The sequence below is a fragment of the Diadema antillarum genome, unplaced genomic scaffold, assembly GCF_040938485.1.
Source record: "Diadema antillarum isolate AM-2024a unplaced genomic scaffold, OU_Dant_1.0 seq00000890_RagTag, whole genome shotgun sequence".
NCBI classification, from domain to species: Eukaryota; Metazoa; Echinodermata; class Echinoidea; order Diadematoida; family Diadematidae; genus Diadema; species Diadema antillarum.
Window position 1 is genome coordinate 136329 of NW_027271754.1, and position 19691 is coordinate 156019.

A 19691-nucleotide genomic window follows, 5' to 3' on the forward strand; every position below is an offset into this window, starting at 1 on the left:
GTTTGAATAATTACAGCCAATTGGAACTCCATCTCTCAAACCTCCTTGGTGTTACAATGTTCATTTCGAACGCACTGCAAAATACCGATACATTGATGTCATATAAAATCATCTGGGCGGTGTCGTTAGAAAAAAAAAAAAAAAAACTGACGATCGCTCATTTCGTTTTACCATCCTCTCTGGACTTTTCTCGAGAATCAGCTTTTCTTGAGAATCAATTATAGTCTGATAGGCTCTTACCAGTTAGAATTCCTACTGCAGTACATTCCTGGGAGATGTTTGTCTCAACATGAGTTCATGTACTCATAAATTCTATTCTCCCGTTTGTTTTTTTACATATTTTCACATATTTTCACAAATTAGTAATACCAGGTACTGTCACATGTGCAAATTAGACGGATTGATTCGCTTTCACTTAAATCTGTTTTATTCATTTCCTGTCTTTTTCTATGACATATTTTGTGCAAGATTTTCATAGTATTGTGATTTCTTTTGCTTTTATATGCATTATGTATTGAATGTCATTGTGCATTTTTTGCATGTCGTCTTGTATACTGAGTGATTACCGTACCCTTTTATGCATTCTGCACAAATGTCCGAAAACAATATCTATTGGTATTTTACATGACAATGAAATACTTTGAACTTTGAACTTTAACGTAAATTAAAGAAATAGAACTGTACTTATTGCGTTCCTCACTGTTAACAATAAAGCATTGATGACTTTTACAAGAGTGAAGAGAATAATGACTGCTGAATTATATTGACAAAAAGGATGATCTTATGATATCTTATATTCAAACCAAAGTGAGAAAATATCGAGATCACCTCATCTACTGCACATTGACATTTTGGTTATCGATACCATCGTTTTGCTATTAAAGAGGCAGAGTCACCTTGAATGCGTGGAATATTTTGTTTTCTTACTTGTATCAATGAGTATGGGATTACCTTTAACGATCATGGAGAGGAAACGGGCCCGTGATGTGCTCATCATTGACCCGAACAATTTGCTGACGTCAACCTTTGGAAATAATAGCAACAGGTGTCCTAGGTACGTGTAATAACAATTTTGTTTCTTTTTTGTTTTTATATTTTTGCTACCTCCTTTCCTCTTGTCGTGACCGAGTTCTTTTCATCTCAGGGGAATTCATGTCAACTTCAAGTTGTCAGCTTCTGTTTTTGGGAGCAATCATATATAACTTTTCCTGTTCATTTTCAAACTCATTTTCATTCAATTTGATAAAGATTTTTAGTTCAATTTCGTCCCAAGAAATCTGGAATATGTCAATCCTATAGACAAAGTCTATTCAATTTAGTCATTTGTCACAACAGTTTCGTCATTTACAATTCAAATTCGTCCGTCACATTCGCTGCACACATGACAGCAAAAGCAATTTCGTCTTTTAGCGATCATTTTCGTCAAATTTTCCTCAAATTCGTCTCATATCCTTTCTGTTGTGATTTCTTGGTAAGGAAATAGATTTTTCCTGCAACCATTCACTTTTTCCACATTTAGGAGTAAAATGAACACACATGTACCCCACCCCACCCACAAAAGACACACACACACACACACACACATATACAACTACATCCTAATCAGAGTACATAAGGCACACAAACAAAAACAGAGATCCGCGATTTCCATGCACATGATGAATGAAGACAAGTTTACATACATGTGTGTTTGTAGGGGGTATGCATATAGATCGTATGGCAAGCCTTTTTTTTAACATTTAAAGCTAATTTCTGATATCACGAATTCCATTTTGTGATATAAAAAAATCAAATTTCTGATATCAAGAATTCAATTTGTGATATCTAGAATTCAATTTTTGATATTAAAAATTCCCGTAAGTGTATCACATGAACTTAATTTGTAACATCAAGAAATCGAATTTGTGATACCACAAAATCCATTCTTGACATCACAAATTCAATTTGTGATATAAGAAATTCTAATTCGTGATATCAAAAATTCAATTTATTATATCACTAAATGAATTTGGGATATCAGAAATTCGAATTCTTGGTATAAAAATAGGTTTCACGTGAAAAACCAATGGTAATTCGTAATTATTATCACAAAATTTATTTTTGATATCACAAATTCGAATTTGTGATATCACGAAATAAATTTGTGATATCACGAAATAAATTTACGATATCACTAATTTGAATTTGTGATATCGAGAATTCTTATTTGTGATATCAAAAACGCGAATTTCTGATATCACAATTTCCATTTTGTGATATCACAAATTGAACTATTGATATCATCAATTCGAATATTTGATATCAGTGAATCACAGGGAATTCGAGCGTTAGTTTTGCACTGAGATTCAACTGTGAATTCGAGCGTTAGTTGAGGGCAGAAATACAAAGGGAATTCGAGCGTTAGTTCAGTGCAGTAAATCGCCCTGAATTCGAGCATTAGTTTAGCGCAAAAATACAAAGGGAATACGAGTGTTAGTCTTGCGCTGAAATTCATCTGTGAATTCGAACGTTGGTTGAGCGCTGAAATACACAGGGATTTTGAGCGTCAGTTCTGTGCAGAAAATCGCTGAGAATTCGAGCATAGGTTTAGCGCAGAAATGTACAAAGGGAATTCTAGCGAAGTTTTGCGCTGAAGTTGAACTGTTCGAGCGTCAGTTGAGCGCTGAAATACACAGGGAGTTCGAAAGTCAGTTTAGTGCATAAAATCGCTGTGAATTCGAGCATTAGTTTAGCGCAGAAATACACAGGGAATTGGAACATTAGTTTTGAGCTGATATACAAATGGACTGTATACTACTGCTAACTTTTTTTAGAACAATGTTCGAAATACAAATAAATAAAGGGATATATATGAGAAACTTACACATCCATCATTCTCTAAAATGATCATCAAGGTATATATATTTGACGTGTTTCTCCTAAAGACATTTTCTCACTCCTCAAAAATCCCTCCTCCAGAACAATGGGGTGTATCCATTAAGACCAATAGTCTTGGGTATACAATCTGTTAAAGGGACTGTACAGGTCTGGTTGAGGTGAGGATTTGGCTTTTAACATTTTGCGAGATATTCAGAAACCACTCTATGAGATGTCGAAGAGCATGCAATTCTGGGTATCGAAAGTTTATTTGATGACAATCGGTTTTGGAATGGCTGAGATATCCCAAAACAAGGCATGGGCGTCACCAGGGGGGTGCGTTGGGTGCGAACGCACCCCCCTTCAGATCCTTAAAAAAAAAAAAAAAAAAAAAAAAAAAAAAATCAGTCTGCGAGCGACCTCAACGCCGGACGCTAAATAATTACTCTTTTCTATCTTTTTTTTTCATATTTTGCACCAGGGACACACACACACACACACACACACACACACACACACACACACACACACACACACACACACACACAAAATCAATTCGCACCCCTGGTTCTGGCAGCACTGATTTTATACATATCTATTAGTAATCTACAGTGTTTCTTATTTATCGACCGTACTGTACATCCGTACGATACGGAGCACTTATACACGTTTGCATGTACGTGTGCACACTTACAAGTATGTAGGGTCTATGTACGTTACTTCTGACCATTCCATATTGCCAGCCCATGAGCGAGCCTTAGCCTCATTAACAAAAGATGGAGGGGCAAGCATATCATTTTGCCCACCCCCCCCTCCATAATTCCAGAGACGAGAAGATTTTCTTATCTTTTTTTTGACAGAAAAACAAAAAGGTACCCACATAAGAATATTGGAGGGGCCAGCATATTTTAATTTTGCCCCCCCCCCCCATAATTAATAATTCCCGAAATGAGAGGATTTTCTTGCTTTTGAAAGAAAACAAAAATGTTGCCCCCATAAAGATATTGGGAGGCAAGCGTATCATTTGCCCCACCCCACATAATCATAATTCCCGCGATGAAAAGATTTTCTTTCTCTTTTGTTAGAATTCAAGAAATCTGTCCAAGTTATTTCACCCAAAAGTAGTGGCGTAATTACGGAGGGGGGCGGGGGGGGGGTGCGTCCCCCTCCCAATCCGCTGGTAAAAAAAAAAGACTTACCGAAATAGTAATTCAGGTGTATAGAAAACTGCTTTTGAATGAAAGGGTGATCAAGAAATAAGGTATTTTTCTATGATTTCTTTTAACCATAATTAGATAGGTATATAGTGTGAAACATTGTTCAAAAAGCCCGGACCCGACAAAAGATTGTGATTCAGCGTGATTTCTGGCATTCTGCATATAAGCAGGATGTGCGCAGTGTACTCAGTACATCCGAACGAAGAGTGGCTACAATGTTGCGCGATGTGATGTAGAATGTACACCTTTGTACCTTACGCTTCGTTATATCAAAGCTAGATCATTGATTTTGCAGTGTTGCTTTACATACTAGTGTATGTAAAAATGTCTTGCATTGCCAGTAAAAAGACTTGACCTGGGCTAATTCCTAACTTTTCAATGTACATATAATACACACAGACAAACAAACACGCACAATTAGTTTAGGGGATGCTCTGAAAGTGCTGATTTTGGACATCCTTTCCCCGCTTGGTCACTTCGACGCCACCTCGCTGGTCAAACCTCCTCCAGTCATGAACATAAACCCACACCCTTGACTACCAATGGGGGATCCAGGGAGAGGGGCGCACCGGGCGAACCGGGCGTCCCCCCCCCCCCCTCCCCCTTTAATTTCCAAAGCGAAAAAAAAATAATATAGCTTAAAACGGCAGTTTTTGGACAGTAAAATGTCACAACTTTCAAGCTCGCTCGCTCCTCTCGCTCGCATTTAGTCGTAATGCCATTCTCCTGAAGTTGCTGCCAGTAATTGCCGGCAGTTGCGCCTGGTGCGCCCCCCTTAATTTCCAGAGCAAAAAAAAAAAAAAATATAGCTATACAAACGGCAATTTGAGGACTGTAAAATGTCAAAATTTTCAAGCTCGCTCGCTCCGTTTGCTCGCATTTAATCTTTATGCCATTCTTCTGATGTTGCTGCCAGTATACCATTGCCTGCAGTTGCGCCCGTTGCGCCCCCTTAATTTCCAAAGCGAAAAAATATGGCTAAGAACGGCAGTTTTTGGACTGTAAAACGTAAAATTTTCAAGCTCGCTCTCTTCGCTCGCTCGCATTTAATCGTTATGCAATTTACCTGATGTTGCTGCCAGTAATTGCCAGCAGTTCCGCCCGGTGCCCTTCCCCCTTAATTTCCAAAGCGAAAAAATATGGCTAAGAAAAGAACGGCAGTTTTTGGACTGTAAAATGTAATATTTTCAAGCTCGCTCGTTCCGCTCGCTCGAATGTAATCATTATGCTCCTCTGATATTGCTGCCAGTATTTGCCAGCAGATGCGCCCGATGCGCCCCCTTAAATTCTAAAGCGAAGAAATATAGCTACAAACGGCAGTTTGTTTGTTTTTTACTGTAAAATGTCAACATTTTCAAGCTCGCTCTCTTCGCTCGCTCGCATTTAATTGTTATGCCATTTACCTGATGTTGCTGCCAGTAATTGCCAGCAGTAAGATGCACCCGATAGTTCAAAAACTATTCATTCGATAAAACTGTCATTGATATGAGTAATAGCTGAATAGTGTACAATTTGTTTGAAGGTGATTTGCACGTGACAGCATAAATCAGTTTCATTAAATCTAAGATTGATTTTGAAGTAAGGTTTCAGATTTTGGTCAAATTTTAACCCTCTGTACAAAAATTGAACTTTGCACAGGAACCAATGATGTGTATGTGAGTGTGTGCTGACAATGGCCCTGAACAATGGACATGCCTGAACCACCTGTTTGACTAGGCGTCAGTCTCCTGCTCCCTTGCACATGAATGCTTAATCAATAATTCATGTGGATTGCCCTGGGCACTATTGTCTGAATTCATGCACGGTAAAGTGCTTGCAAACATCACATTTCGTTCCAGCTGGCAATCGTTTTCAAATTTTGCTTCACATATCACTAAATTTGGGATATAAATAAGAATAAATTATCTAAAGTTCCTCATTTTAATACAACTGTCTACTGATTGAATAGTCTAACAAATTTTTCGCTTTTTCGATAAAAAGAGATCATTTTTTTGGTAAAGAGTTCAGCAGCATTTATCATAGGGGGGATTTGTTTCACAGTAGATTGATTTAAGGCTCCATGATACACAAGTGTATACTCTTTGCTTCCTGTCACCATGTTTACGATAGAACAGAAGGTATTCATTGTAATTTCGTTTTTCAGAAGTAGGGAGAGCACTGTCACGACTCAACAACAGTATCGGCAGGCGTTTGACTTTACACAGATACTGCCAGAGGCTGAATAAAGACTAGTTGTGATAGTGGAATTTCTCATGAATAAATAATGAAGCATTCAAACCCTGGCTATTGTTCAGGACCATTGTCAGGGTGTTAACCACACACTCCCATACACACCCATTGACCCCTGTGCAAAGTGAAATTTTGTACAGAGGGTTGAAAATAGAGCAAAATCTGGAACCTACTGTGAACTTATTCATAGATTTCATGAAACTGATTTATGCTTTCATATTCAAACCACCTTCAACCAAATTGTACACTATTCAGCTATCGCTGATATCAATGACAATGATATTTGATATACAGTTTTTTGGTTATTAAGAATCAAAAGTGGAAAATGTTTTTTGAAACACCTAGTATTTCATAAGAACTTTCGCATTATCTCAGTTAGGAATGTTCAGAACAGCTGAACTAACCCTCGAATTCACAGTTGCATTTCAGCCAAAACTAACAATCGAATTCACTAGCTGTGTATTTTAGCGCTCAACTAACGCTCGAATTCATGGTTGAATTTCAGCGCAAAACTAACGCTCGAATTCCCTTTGTATTTCTGCGCTAAACTAATGCTCGAAATCACAGCGATTTTCTGCACATAACTGACGCTCAAACTCCCTGTGTATGTCAGCGCTCAACTAACACTCGAATTCACAATTGAATTTCAGCGCAAAACTAACGCTCAAATTCACTTTGTATTTCTGCGCTGAACTAATGCTCGAATTCACAGCGATTTTCTGTACTGAACTAACCCTGTGTATTTTAGCGCTCAACTAACAGCTCGAATTCACAGTTGAATTTCAGGCAAAAATAATGCTTGAATTCCCTTTGTATTTCTGCGCTGAACTAACGCTCGAATTCTCGTTGGTTTTCTGCGCTGAACTAACGCTCGTATTCCCCGAATATTTCTGCGCTCAACTAACGCTCGAATTCAGTGTTGAATTCAAGCGCAAAACTAATGCTCGAATTCCCTGTGTATTTCTGCGCTCAACTAACGCTCGAATTCACAGTGGTTTCCTGCGCAAAACTAATGCTCGAAATCAAATGATTTTTTTTTTTTTTGCGAAAGATAAGTGCTGAAATTCCATGTAAATTAATGACATCACAAATTGGAATTAGTGATATCACAAAATGTATTTCTTCATATCAAAAATGTGAATTCGTATCCCCCTCCCACGGTGAGATCTTTTTGCATTTTGATGTTGCAAATGGTGCAATTTGATGCATGTTTTTGCGTGTTTTAACGAGTTGAAACAGTCCCACTTGTTTAAGGTGGCTGTATATTCTAGTGTAGATTATTGTTGCACAATTTGCCTATGATATATATAGAATGGTATCATTTAAATGAACTTTTTCTATTAATACTCTGAATATCGTTAACGCGCCTGAGCCCGAGCAAGCGGAGCGAGCGAGGGGGAAAGGGAGGGTGTGTCCCCCCTCACGTGGTGAGAACTTTTTGCACTTTGATGTTGCAAATGGTGCAATTTGATGCATGTTTTTGCTTGCTTTTGCGTGTTTTATCGACTTGAAACAGTCCCACTTAGCAATATACTTTCATGTCAATTATCACTGAACATTGTGGCTACAAAATGGTATCATTTGAATAAACGTGTTGTATTAGTTCTTACACTGAATATCATGAACGCTGTCTGTTCAGTAATCAAGCAGAAAAAGCATGCACACGAGGGTGTAGATAAGGGGCATTTCTCCTCCCACACGAAGGTGATTTTGCATTTTCAGACCTTAAAGTCAGCGATCTGGAGCAAATTTTTGGTGCAATACTTTTTCATCAAAGTGTTAAAATCGCGGAATGTAGCTCTTATTCCGAATGTGCATCATCTGTGTGTATCTACAAAGTCTAGTGAGGAAGAGCTTAGGGGAAGGGTATTCCCCCTCCCGCTCGGCGAAGACTTTGCGTTTTAAGAATTGAAATAAAGCGATCTGGAGCACACTTTTTGTGGAAAATTCGGAAATGTCATTCCCAAAAATGTACTAAGTCTAAAGTGGGTAACAAGCAATGGAAGCGCGGCAAGATACCTCTCCCATATTCACTCCCATATTCAAGGGAGCCTTTTTTCCACTTTTAAGCTTTTTGAACTGAAATTCAACAATCTGGCGCACACTTTTGTTGGAATATCTGGAAATTTTTCAATCAGAAGAGAAGTGTAGCAAGTCTGTGGAAGGAGATTCTGTGTAGTTTTCTAATTGCAGTTAAACGTTTTGGTGCACACATTTTGTGTCATATTTGGAAAACTGTTTATGTTCAAAGCGTAGCCACACTTCTATGCATGGGGGGGGGGGAGGGGCGGGCGAGCAGGGAGAAGGCGTGGGCGAGTGTTATCTCCAACCTTCCAGTACGATGGAGCTTTTGCCTTTTTAAGGTTGAAATTGAGATATCTCGTATACGCATATTTGATGGAATATTTGGGAAATCATGATAAAAAACTGATGTGGGGGGGGGGGACTGAGGGAGGAAAGGGTCGATTCAAAGGGGAAATTCCCCTTGTACATGAGGGAACTTTGAGTTTTCGGAATGTAAGTGATAAGTCTTGTGCACTCAGAATTATTCATAATTTTGTGTAAATCTAAAAAGTGTACAAGGCTAGGGAAAGAGGCACAGAGGGGGAGGGTTTGGGAGGGGAATACCCCCTCCCAAGCACGACAGATTTTGCATATTTTGAATTGAAATTCAGCGATCTGGTGCACACTTTGAGTGAAATATTCAAAAAATTATGATCTTATTTGATGAAAGGTTGAAAAGGAGACCCGCTTCATGTGCATTCATAAAAGTATACTGTATCCGCCTCGCAAATCCCCAGTCCAAATCTTGGGGGGGGGGGGGGGGGGGGGGCGACTGCCCCCATAGCCCCCCCCCCCCCCCGGCTACGCCAGTATGTTGCATTCAATATCATTACTGTGTATTTGCATGAGAAAAAAAAAAACATCATTTAACCAGAACACAGTATTGTTCATTCTATACAAAGATGTATATTTAGATCGGACAGCTTTCGTATGAATAAATGAAAACATTCGAAACTAGACAGGTTTACCATCTGCTCCTTATTGTGGCTGGTAATGTTGGTGTTGTATATCCACGCTTTGCTCGCAGAAAACGAGTACACTTCCATGGCGAGCCGTTCATATTCCTCCAGGAATATTAAGCACTGGGTTTCGTTCGCGTTGCTCTCGGGTTCTTGGACTGCCAGCTCGTCCATGATGGATGCTGCTTCCATCACGGTGACTGGTGGCGTCGCCTGCGTGGGGATACTTTTCGCCGCTGTCAATCCGCACTTGGCGGCCACCAGAACGACGGCGAAAAAAGCCGTGGTGCGAAAGAGCATGGTCATGATCTTGGTGCTTACCAGTCAGCAGACCCTGATAAGATTGAGTACTTTCTCTCCAATACAGTGTATATCAAAGACCGTAGCCAAAACCAAGACAACAAACCAAACCAAAACAAAACAAACTCGTCCCATACAGTCAACAGTTTTACATTGCGTACATCAAGTTGGTATACTGTCACAGAGTCTCCATCACTTCCCATTGGGCCATTTAGAGGGGAAGTCTTCCTGAAACTCCATATAAAGTGATTGCAGAGGCCTGGATAATGTGCTTTCACCGTGACGGGCACGCCGAGAGGAAAAAAAGATAAGAAGGAAAGGATGGAAACATTTGGAAGAAACTTTAGGTATGTTTGGTATGTGAGTATGTGCTTGACATTGATAAACAATATAGCCCTACGATTTTATGAGTGATTGGTAGAGGTCAGTAGGTCCAATACATGCACGGTACGACCTTCGGAACTATGGGTGCGTTTATCAAGTCTTTTTCTCGGCAGAAACATGTTTTCCAAACGGCTTTCAGGGAATTTTTTGGAGATGATAAACGCAAAGCTGTTTTGATTATGGGGTTCGGTAAGCCTTTTTGAAAACTGCAAATTTGTGATTTCCGAAACAGGTTTCCGAACAGATTTCCAGAAACCTGTTTGTAGAAGCCCTTTGAAGCGAGATAAACGCACAGCTGCCTTGAAACGGCTTTGTACTGCGGTTACGAACCGTGCCGTCTCCTCGAGTCAATTTTTCATTTGTAGAGGGAGACAAACTGAAGAAACTCAAACTTGAGCCTTCACCCCTCTGAATAATATCTTTCTTTCAACTATTATGGAATTTCACTTGCACTGAAAAGGTGGCTTATAGGAATATAGGTCTACGTTCGCGCTTTGTCTTAGGACGGAAAATTGGGAAGGCAGCTTGGAGAAGTATTAAGGCGATTTATACGGAGATGCATCAAGTCACCTCACCTTATGACACTGAACATTGTACCTTGGCCAATTTAAGTACAGTCTCCTTTCCTTCCTTTATTGTTGACACCTTATATGAGTTTTGATAACTTAAGCTTCACCACTTCTCGTTTTACATACGGTGCCTTCGCGAGTTTTAGCATGCATGTGAATTGGATACCAGCTCCTGTCAACATCTTCTGGAAAAGTAAATAATCGTGCCATCCATGTCTCACGCAATCATGAATGGGTGTGTATGCACTTGATACATTATCATTATAAGACAAACCTGACATTATGTCCAATACACATTACGCACAATCACCATAAATCGTTATATATGTCATTCAGGAATCGAGAGAGAGAGAGAGAGAGAGAGAGAGAGAGAGAGAGGGAGGAAGGAAGAAAGGGAGGGAGAGACGAAAGCCTAAAATTATTAACGTCGGATGAATCTAATGATGGCATAATGGTGGTTTGCAAAGGAGTCACTGGAATTCGTGTTTACCTTTGCATTGTGATAACTGTTGACAACGACAAAAATTTGACAAACTAACCCATCTACGTAAATGAATGTATTCATCCTTTATCTAAACAAAAACAAAAATCCATGTTATATTTATATCATAATAGACAAGATGGATTCTCCTTTTTAAGGAGAATTCAGAACGAGGATCGCATTTAATTAACCGTTTTGGTCGGATATTTTTCTGACAAACTGTTGCAAGTTACTGAAATCCTTGCATTTGATTGGCTTAGAGCAAATTTGTCCGACAACTTTGTCGGACAAAAAGATCTATGAAATGCCCCCCTGGCCTAGGGGGAAAAATTACAAACTAATTTGAATGTGCATTCTTGAAATGTGACACTGATCATGAGGTTCGTATCAAATTTTTATTAATTTCATATTTTTCCTTTCACCTTTTTAGCACCTTTCCGCACAACTACTTATCAAAGGTAATTACTTGGCCTACCCCCGCTTCATCTAACAGCCATGTACGTCGTCTCAACCCACATGGTCTCACCCCGTTTTGTCTACAACCAGTTTGTCTAATGACCATTTCGTCCAACTGCCACTTAGCCTCATTATCAGTTGACCTACTTCCAGATGGGCTATGCCCATTTCGTCTAATACCCACAGTTTATTAGACCAAATGGGGAAAATCCCAAGGAGGCAAAATTGCGATTAGACCATCTGGTTATTAGACGAAATGATAATTAGCCAAACTGGGCATTAGACCAAGTGAGGATTAGACCAAACGGGCATTAGACGAGGTTGACAGTAGACCGTCTGACAGTAGACCAAATGGCAATAAACCCTATCATATTGCATCACTTCATGCGTCTTTCTTTTCGTGTCTCCTCACTTTCATATAGCAAATATATTAGTAACGTCAACACGTTTTTTTTTCTTTATGCCTCCGCCAACGAAGTGGCCGGAGGCATTACGTTTTCGGTCGTCTGTCCGTCCGTCCGTCCGTCCATACGTACGTCCGTCCCGTTTTGTTTTTGTCGATATCTCAAGAACCGTGTGGTGGTTTTACATCAAACGTGGTATGAGGGTATATCCTTGGGGGATAATACTTTGTTTGGATTTTAGGGTCACGGGGTCAAAGGTCAAAGGTCACAGGTTATTTTGTGAAAAAAGGTTGAAAATTCATGTTTTTCTCCATATCTCGCAAATGGTTCAAGGTATCTTCATGGAACTTAGTATATATGCTTGCTCCAATGGGCAGTGATTATCTAGGGAAGTTGGGGTCATGGTTCAAAGGTCATGGGTCAAAGGTCAAGGTCAACTCCTCAAAATATAACTACTTTCCTTACATTTATGCAATGCCTGAAGGTTTTTTTTAAAAAACTTGATGTATGCATGTATTACCCGATATATATTCTGTGGGATGTTTCTTGCCAAAAGGTCAAAGGTCAAAGGTCAAGTGAAAGTGTTGAATTACACTTTTTCCTCCATATCTCAAAAGTAAGTCAAGGTATCATCATGAAACTTACATATTTATGCATGTTCAACCTGACTGTGATTCTCTTTGGAACTGTGAGGTCAAAGGTCAAAGGCCAGGTTTAGATAATGCTATTTTCCCATTTGATACTGAAATTATACTTTTTCTCAATACCTTGAAAATTACTCTATGCATAAACTTATAAAAGGGTCAAAAGTCAAGTAAAAATCATCAGTTCCCCAAATACCGGCACTCTGACATTTTAATCATTCATCCAATTGAACCTAGTTCTAGGAAAGTGAACATTCAGCACATTTGTGGCAAACCTGTCATTATAATATTTTGCCCATTGTGTGAAACTGTCATCACACATTGTCAAGACATTGTACTATAGACCTATTAGGAGAACCATGCATTATGGCGGAGGCATATCAGTCGCCGTAGCGATGTATCTAGTTTTTTCATGCAATCGATTTTACGAAACACTGCTTTTCAAGGAGAACATCGTACTCGAGTAATTCACCGGATTGTGACACATTGTATCTCAAACTTTCATACCAAATCACATTACACTGAACATTCCTATAAGAAGCCAAAGCGGAATGTGCCGTTTGAAGTTCAATGTCAAAATGACCTTTGACCTAGATGGATTGGGCCTAAAATCTGATCAGCACATTCGCACCCTGTGTAGCAGATCTGAGCCTAGTACATGACTATATCAAGAAAACCCGAGGAAAGGTTTCGATTTCGACGATTTCTACAAGATATAAGATCTGGAAGGAATGAGTTGATGGATAACTAAATTTAGAAAACATATCGCCGTTGGAATTTTGAAGCAGCGACAAAACAGATCATTAAAGGGCAGCATTTCTATAGCTGCACGTCAGACTTCGGTAGTCTCAAGATGCAGGCCTAAGAAGTTTCGTCGCTGAAAAATATTACCAACCAACCAATGACAAAAATATTCAACGACTTTCCGATGTAATCACATGAATATTCTTTGGCTATAGAACAATAAAGATTTGAAACATTCTTTACTCATTACGATAACCAAATATGACAGGTGAAAAAGTACGATGTAAATCAGATAATAATTGGGTATAGACAAAAGTTTTCACATTATATAATGACATGAACATTGCTGCGTATGACAAGGCTTTGGCACCAGTGTTGCGTCTCCACAGCAGAGATTATAATGATATTGAATACAACTTATTTTTTGTCCCTAGTCTGTGTCAAAGGCCCTTACCCTGCAGTTGCTACAAGAGAAGCGAGCACAGGGGCGTCACGAAGGGACATAATATGGGCAAACCCGTGACAGGACTCGCGCTGATGCCTCCGGCTTCGGCTATCTTCGTTCACGACTATCGCATACTACAGATTGTGAGCTTTGAAAACAAGACTACATGATTTCTTGTGTGTCGAGTATAACACTTATAGTAGGCTTGCTAAGGGCGAAAAAAGGGGTGATCACTGCATTTTATAGTACAAATGTCCTATTTGGCACACATGTTCCTCAGTACAAGTGGAATTTTTTCATCTAAAGAGACAACCTGTATCTATGCAAATAAGCCTTAATTTGCATAATTTATGCAAAAATACATATACAAATTATTACAAAATATATGTGCAATTTGGTAGAAGTATTTGATAGAGCATGTGGAAACAATTCCTGCAAAAATTGATGTCACACCTATGTAAATAAACATAAAATTTGCATAATTATGCGAGTTATGCAAATTGATTTGTAAACAATGAAACCCCCCTTAAATCTCATCCTAGATAGATATAACCCGTTAGAAACACTCTATGAAACCAAATGAGAAAAGAATTTGAATAATTGAACCATCTTTACCAGCTAATTTACATAATTACTAAAGAAAGTAAAGTAAAAACATTATTTTTAAAGTTTTCCTTACAGTCTAAGCACTTCATTTTATGATAAAAACTACCAAAGTAGTATGCATATCCTTTATTAGCCAAAGGAAATGGTTTGTAATATCAAAACACTATTCTTCTATGCAAATACCATCTTATTAGTATATTTTGCATATTAGTACCCAAATGTACCAGAAGTAAATGGTCAAGGTCGACTAAAGAAGTGGTATCATTTTACGCGATAACTCGAGACTTGATTAAGCAAATTTCGCAAAACTTGGTCCAAGGATGACGTATGATGGGGCAATTAATTAAGCTGTTTTAAGTAAAATCGGCTAGAGGTCAAAGGTCAAAAAGTTCAAGGTCAATGCAACAATTTCATTATTTCTCCCATATCTATGCAATGCCTGAAGATATTTTCTTGAAACTTAGTGACTGCATACATGTACTACCAAAATAAGATTCACCAGAGAGTTTGAGGTCAATAGGTCAAAGGTCAAAGGTCAGGTTAAAATGTTAAAATTTCACTTTTTCTTCACTGTATCTCGCGAATGGTTCAAGGTGTCTTCATGGAACTTGGTATTGGCAGGGATTTTCTAGGGAATATAGGGGTCATTTGTCAAAGGTCAGGGGTCAAAGATCAAGGTCAATTGGGCCCTCAAAATTTCACAATTTCCCTCATATTTTGCAATGCTTGTAGGATTTTTCTTGAAACTTAATATACACATGTATTACCTAATGGAGATTCTCTGGGAAATTTCCTGTCAAAAGGTCAAAGCTCTGATGAAAGTGCTATATTTCACTTTTTCTTCCATATCTTGAATGTGAATCAAGGTATATCATGAAACTTAGTACATGTTTGTGCATGTTCTACCTGACAGTGATACCCTTGTTGATTATCGAAAAATGTTAAGCCCTCCCCTCTCAAGTGTTTTGTTTCCTCTTGATAAGTAGGAAAGGACATGGAATTCAGTGACATGGTATAGTCATCACGGTCATTGCATTTAATGTATGGGTTGCATGAAAGTTAATTTTGATGCACACATGTATAACCTCTGACATTCTTATCTTTTACATTTTTACCTGTGTATTCTTTTTTTTAAATCTTAACCTCTGACATCTTTACACAAAACCAGTTAACATAATTATCTTTTGGAAAAAACTTCAAGATCATGTAGGTCATGATCATCTATACAGGTATTAGCTGGTATGTGGTGGAATATAACATTCTTTGGACTGCCAGGGAGTTACATTATCCCAAGGGAAAACAATGACAACCAGGAAGAATAAGACATTTACGATCCTCGTAAATAACAGTAGCATGTGACAATCTGTTGACAAATCACATCCTAGTAATTGTAAAGGCCATCTTATATACTCTTTTATGGTTATGAACATATTATTTCTGCTTTGATTTATTGTTGAAATTGACTGATTTTAAGTCAGAGACTAAGATTATTTGACTTAGAGTATAACATCTCCTATATTGTTCACATGACAATTTTTGCATAAATTATTGCCTTATCAAAATGTTATTATGTAAACATTTCCTAGCATAGTTTCCATGCCATAGCAGTTAATAGTATACTGAGGGAACGTTTTTTTTTTTTCAGAAACAGACTTTGTTTCTAACTCAAGCTTGTAAGTTCTTGATATGTGCAAATACCCTTGCATACACATAATTTGCACAAGTTTATAATCAGTTTGATGTAAAAAGCCTCTTATTCGTTTGGTTGCCTACAAAATACGATGAAAATCAGAATTCACACTTTCGCTATGGTAGTGTTTTTTTGTAATGATTTTCTAACCATGACCTCAGTTGTGTACTGTTTGCAAGGGAAAAACAATCCTTTTGTAAGCAATATTGTTCCGATTTGCATCTGTTCCTATGTAGGCCCTACTGTTTTGCAGAATCATATTTAAAGAGTGTCACTATCGATTGTTATTATTCCCACCCTGCAAAGCATTTATGCAATGAGGGAAAATTGATAGTAGAAATTTTTTCAAAGATCAATATGTTTCGAAATTTCACGTCTTGTATACTTATTTACATAATTTCTGCATAGAATGCCTAAGTTAATTAAATAATATGGAAACAATTTAAGCAACTGAAAAGTGTTGTTGTGATATTAGTTCAAAGCCATATATTACGACATTTCGTCACATAATTGCATTTTGTTTGTTCTGATTATCTATGTGTAGGTATTGATATGCATATCACGCAAATAGCAGGTTGCTTGCATAGAGACAGTTTGTCTCTTTAGATGAATCATTTGCTTTTGACCCAAGGGACATCCATACCAGGTTCAAACTTTGTACTACAAGATCCAGTGTTTAATGGATTAGGAATTCTTTCAAAAATGCAGATTTTTGAACAATAACTTGCATAATTAGGTATGAAATGAATTTTTGCAGGAGTTGTTTCTACTTACTCTATAAATTACTTCTACCAAATTATTAACCAGGTATTTCTGCTGGATGCACATGTATTTTTTTATAATTTTTATGTGTATTTCTGCATAAATTATGTAAATTAAGGCTTATTTGCATGGATACACAGTGTCTCTTTAGATGAAAATTTTTCAATTGCCCTAGGGAACATCTGTGCCAAGTAGGACATTTGTACTAAAAAATGCAGCGTTTACCCCCTTAGCAAGTCTACTATTACAAGTATTTCACCTATCATGCCGATTGCAAATCGCGAAACACTGAGCGTGGAGGTTAGAGATTTGTGATGTAACCACACACTGTTGAATACTGTTGAAAAATTGCTGAAAACTGCAAAATATTGGAACAAAAAAATCATTATGTAAGAAGAGTTGATTCAAACGCCAACGTTCATCACAGTAAGAGACTGGTATCGCTGAAAATTATGTTTTTTTCTTCAACTGTACAAATTGACTTCCATTGTTTGCTTAAAACTCGCTCCCAAGGCTATTATTCGTCTAAAACCGCATTTTTATGAAAATCTTTTTTTCATGTATTTTTTAATGTGAATAATCGAGAAATGAATATCAAATCTATTAAAGTCAGTTTCATCATGGCCTTTGAATTTCAATTAGCCTATATAGACATTGAGTGACATTATCCTTTATAATACTACCTTGCTGAAATCAAGGCACTTTCCTTATTCTTTTGTCGAATGTGTGTCTTGATTTACCTCCTTTACTCTCCTGTTTCTACGGTCTTCTCTCGACAGTCCTTCCATAGACACCTGCAGTTGTCACCACTGAACTCTCTCTAGAGATCAGTGCTACATACACATTTGTGTTTCCTCTTAGTTTCTTGTTGCAGACTCGAGAGCATTCATTCTTGGAACACACGCAGGACACTCTAATAACATACGAACGATACCTCAAGTAGTGATTATAATTAGGACTGTGTTTCATGTTTATCACAGCACTTAAGTATTTCAAGCCCACAAGATGCTCCTTCTCTGAAACCCCAGAGTACTCCAATCAATTATTGTTATTCGTTTTTTGAATAATTGTCACAGCATAACATAGTTGAGCAAAAACATCAAAACACGTTCAAGCCTCCGCACACTTTCCTTCTTTGCATACACACACACACACACACACACACACACACACACGTACACACATAATTTCCATCTGCATCAAACGCAGAACCCACCCACAAACCGTGCTTCAAATACCTTCTCGAAATACCTGCACTTGTCGTAGGCCCTTAACATCGCTAAATGCTGGACGCGTTTGACAACTATTTCCTCTTTTTTTGGGGGGGGGGTGCTGGGGTGGGCGGGTCACTCACCTATGTGATGAATATTAAAGGAAAGTACGTTTATCATTACTTTTTCAGCTTTCTAGGACTACACAATTCAATTTTGAATCCTTGACAAATTTTTTCCCCAAAAATATTCTCCTTTCCCGCTACTTGCCAATGTCGACAAGCAACTCTTTCGCAGTTGAATGATTAGAATATGAAGTGTGAAATCCATATTTTTTGTAATTTCGATCTAAAACATTACGTTATTCTAAGCCTACCTATTTCAAATTGTTAATGAGAGTCAATGAATGGTTCATAGCAGATATGTGGTTTTGCAAAAGCAGACAAAGCAGACCAAAACACATCATAGCAGAAAAAGCTCTGATATTCAGTCTGGGGAAGATTGGACATGTATTCACAGAGATACATGATTAAACACTTTTGACCTTTGGCCTTGATTTTCCTACCCAAGATGGTGTCGGAGGAAGTATTTGTTATTTTTTTTTAAATAATGGTCATGACATGAACTAAACATGTGCAAAATGTTGGGTTGGTAGGACTTCTTATTCTTGATCAATTGCACAGAAAGTGGAAGAAAGAAAGAAAAATAAAGAAAAGTTAAGGCATTGTATAGAAATTTGAAGGATAAGAATAAAAGGATAAGAAAAAGATAAAGCTAGGAAGGGATAATAAGACTTACTAAAGAAATAGAAAGACAATATAAGGGTTTTAAAAAAGCAAAATAATTGGCAAGGGTGAGCCTTGAACATAGGACATTTAGATTAAAAGCCCGAAGCGCTATCGACTGAGCTATTCCATCTCCCATAGGCTGTGTGTACTAAGCAATATGACGCTACATCGAAGCCAAGTGCCAATTTCAGCCAAGTTTATCAACGTGATCCCGACGTCCAATGAAAAAGCTACAACATATTAAAATCTGGGAGAAATTCACCGAAGGGTAAGGGAGCTAATGCTCGATAAAGACAGTCATGTCAATTTTCATATCCAGAAAAATGCACTCCCATAGAGATAACACGTAAACTGGTCAAATTTGACAAGGTCACTTTCAATCCATTTTTACAAGGTGATAACGTCATCCAATCACAATTCTTACATTACGTTACTGAAATAAGCTACAACATACTGAAATCTGGGTGAAAATTGGCAAAGGATAAGTGAGGTACGCTCAAGTGAACTTGAAATTTGATGACGTCATTTTGCAAAAATTTTTTTTTTCTTATTTCATTGAGGAATTTGATATTTCTAAATCATTTTGAAAGCATCCGGCACCCATGAAATGATATCACACAGCTCACCTGCTTTCAGAATATGTAATATAAAAAAAGGGGGGGAGGGAGGGAGGGGTCACCGTCCATCCTGACGAATAAAATCGGGTTAAAAATTGGCGGGTTTTTTGGCATATTTATACTGTATATCGCCACTGACGCACGCGCGGAATTTAAACTTTGATGGGCCTGTATGACGTCATATTGAATCGGATTGACTTGAAACTTGGCAGAATTATTTCTTGTTATCTTAGACGTCTGATTCATGTGGAAAAACGGGAAATTT

General features: G+C 38.0%; 1 protein-coding gene across 1 annotated transcript in view; it reads right to left on the bottom strand.

The window, feature by feature from the left end:
* LOC139740913 (angiotensin-converting enzyme-like) overlaps positions 1-9676 on the bottom strand; it is a 34033-nt gene extending 24357 nt beyond the window's left edge. The window contains exon 1 of the mRNA XM_071651499.1: positions 9335-9676. Within this exon, the coding sequence (XP_071507600.1) occupies positions 9335-9631 (297 nt within the window). The 5' untranslated portion in view covers positions 9632-9676. The remainder of the gene's footprint in view (positions 1-9334) is intronic.
* Between the last annotated feature and the right edge of the window lie 10015 nt (positions 9677-19691).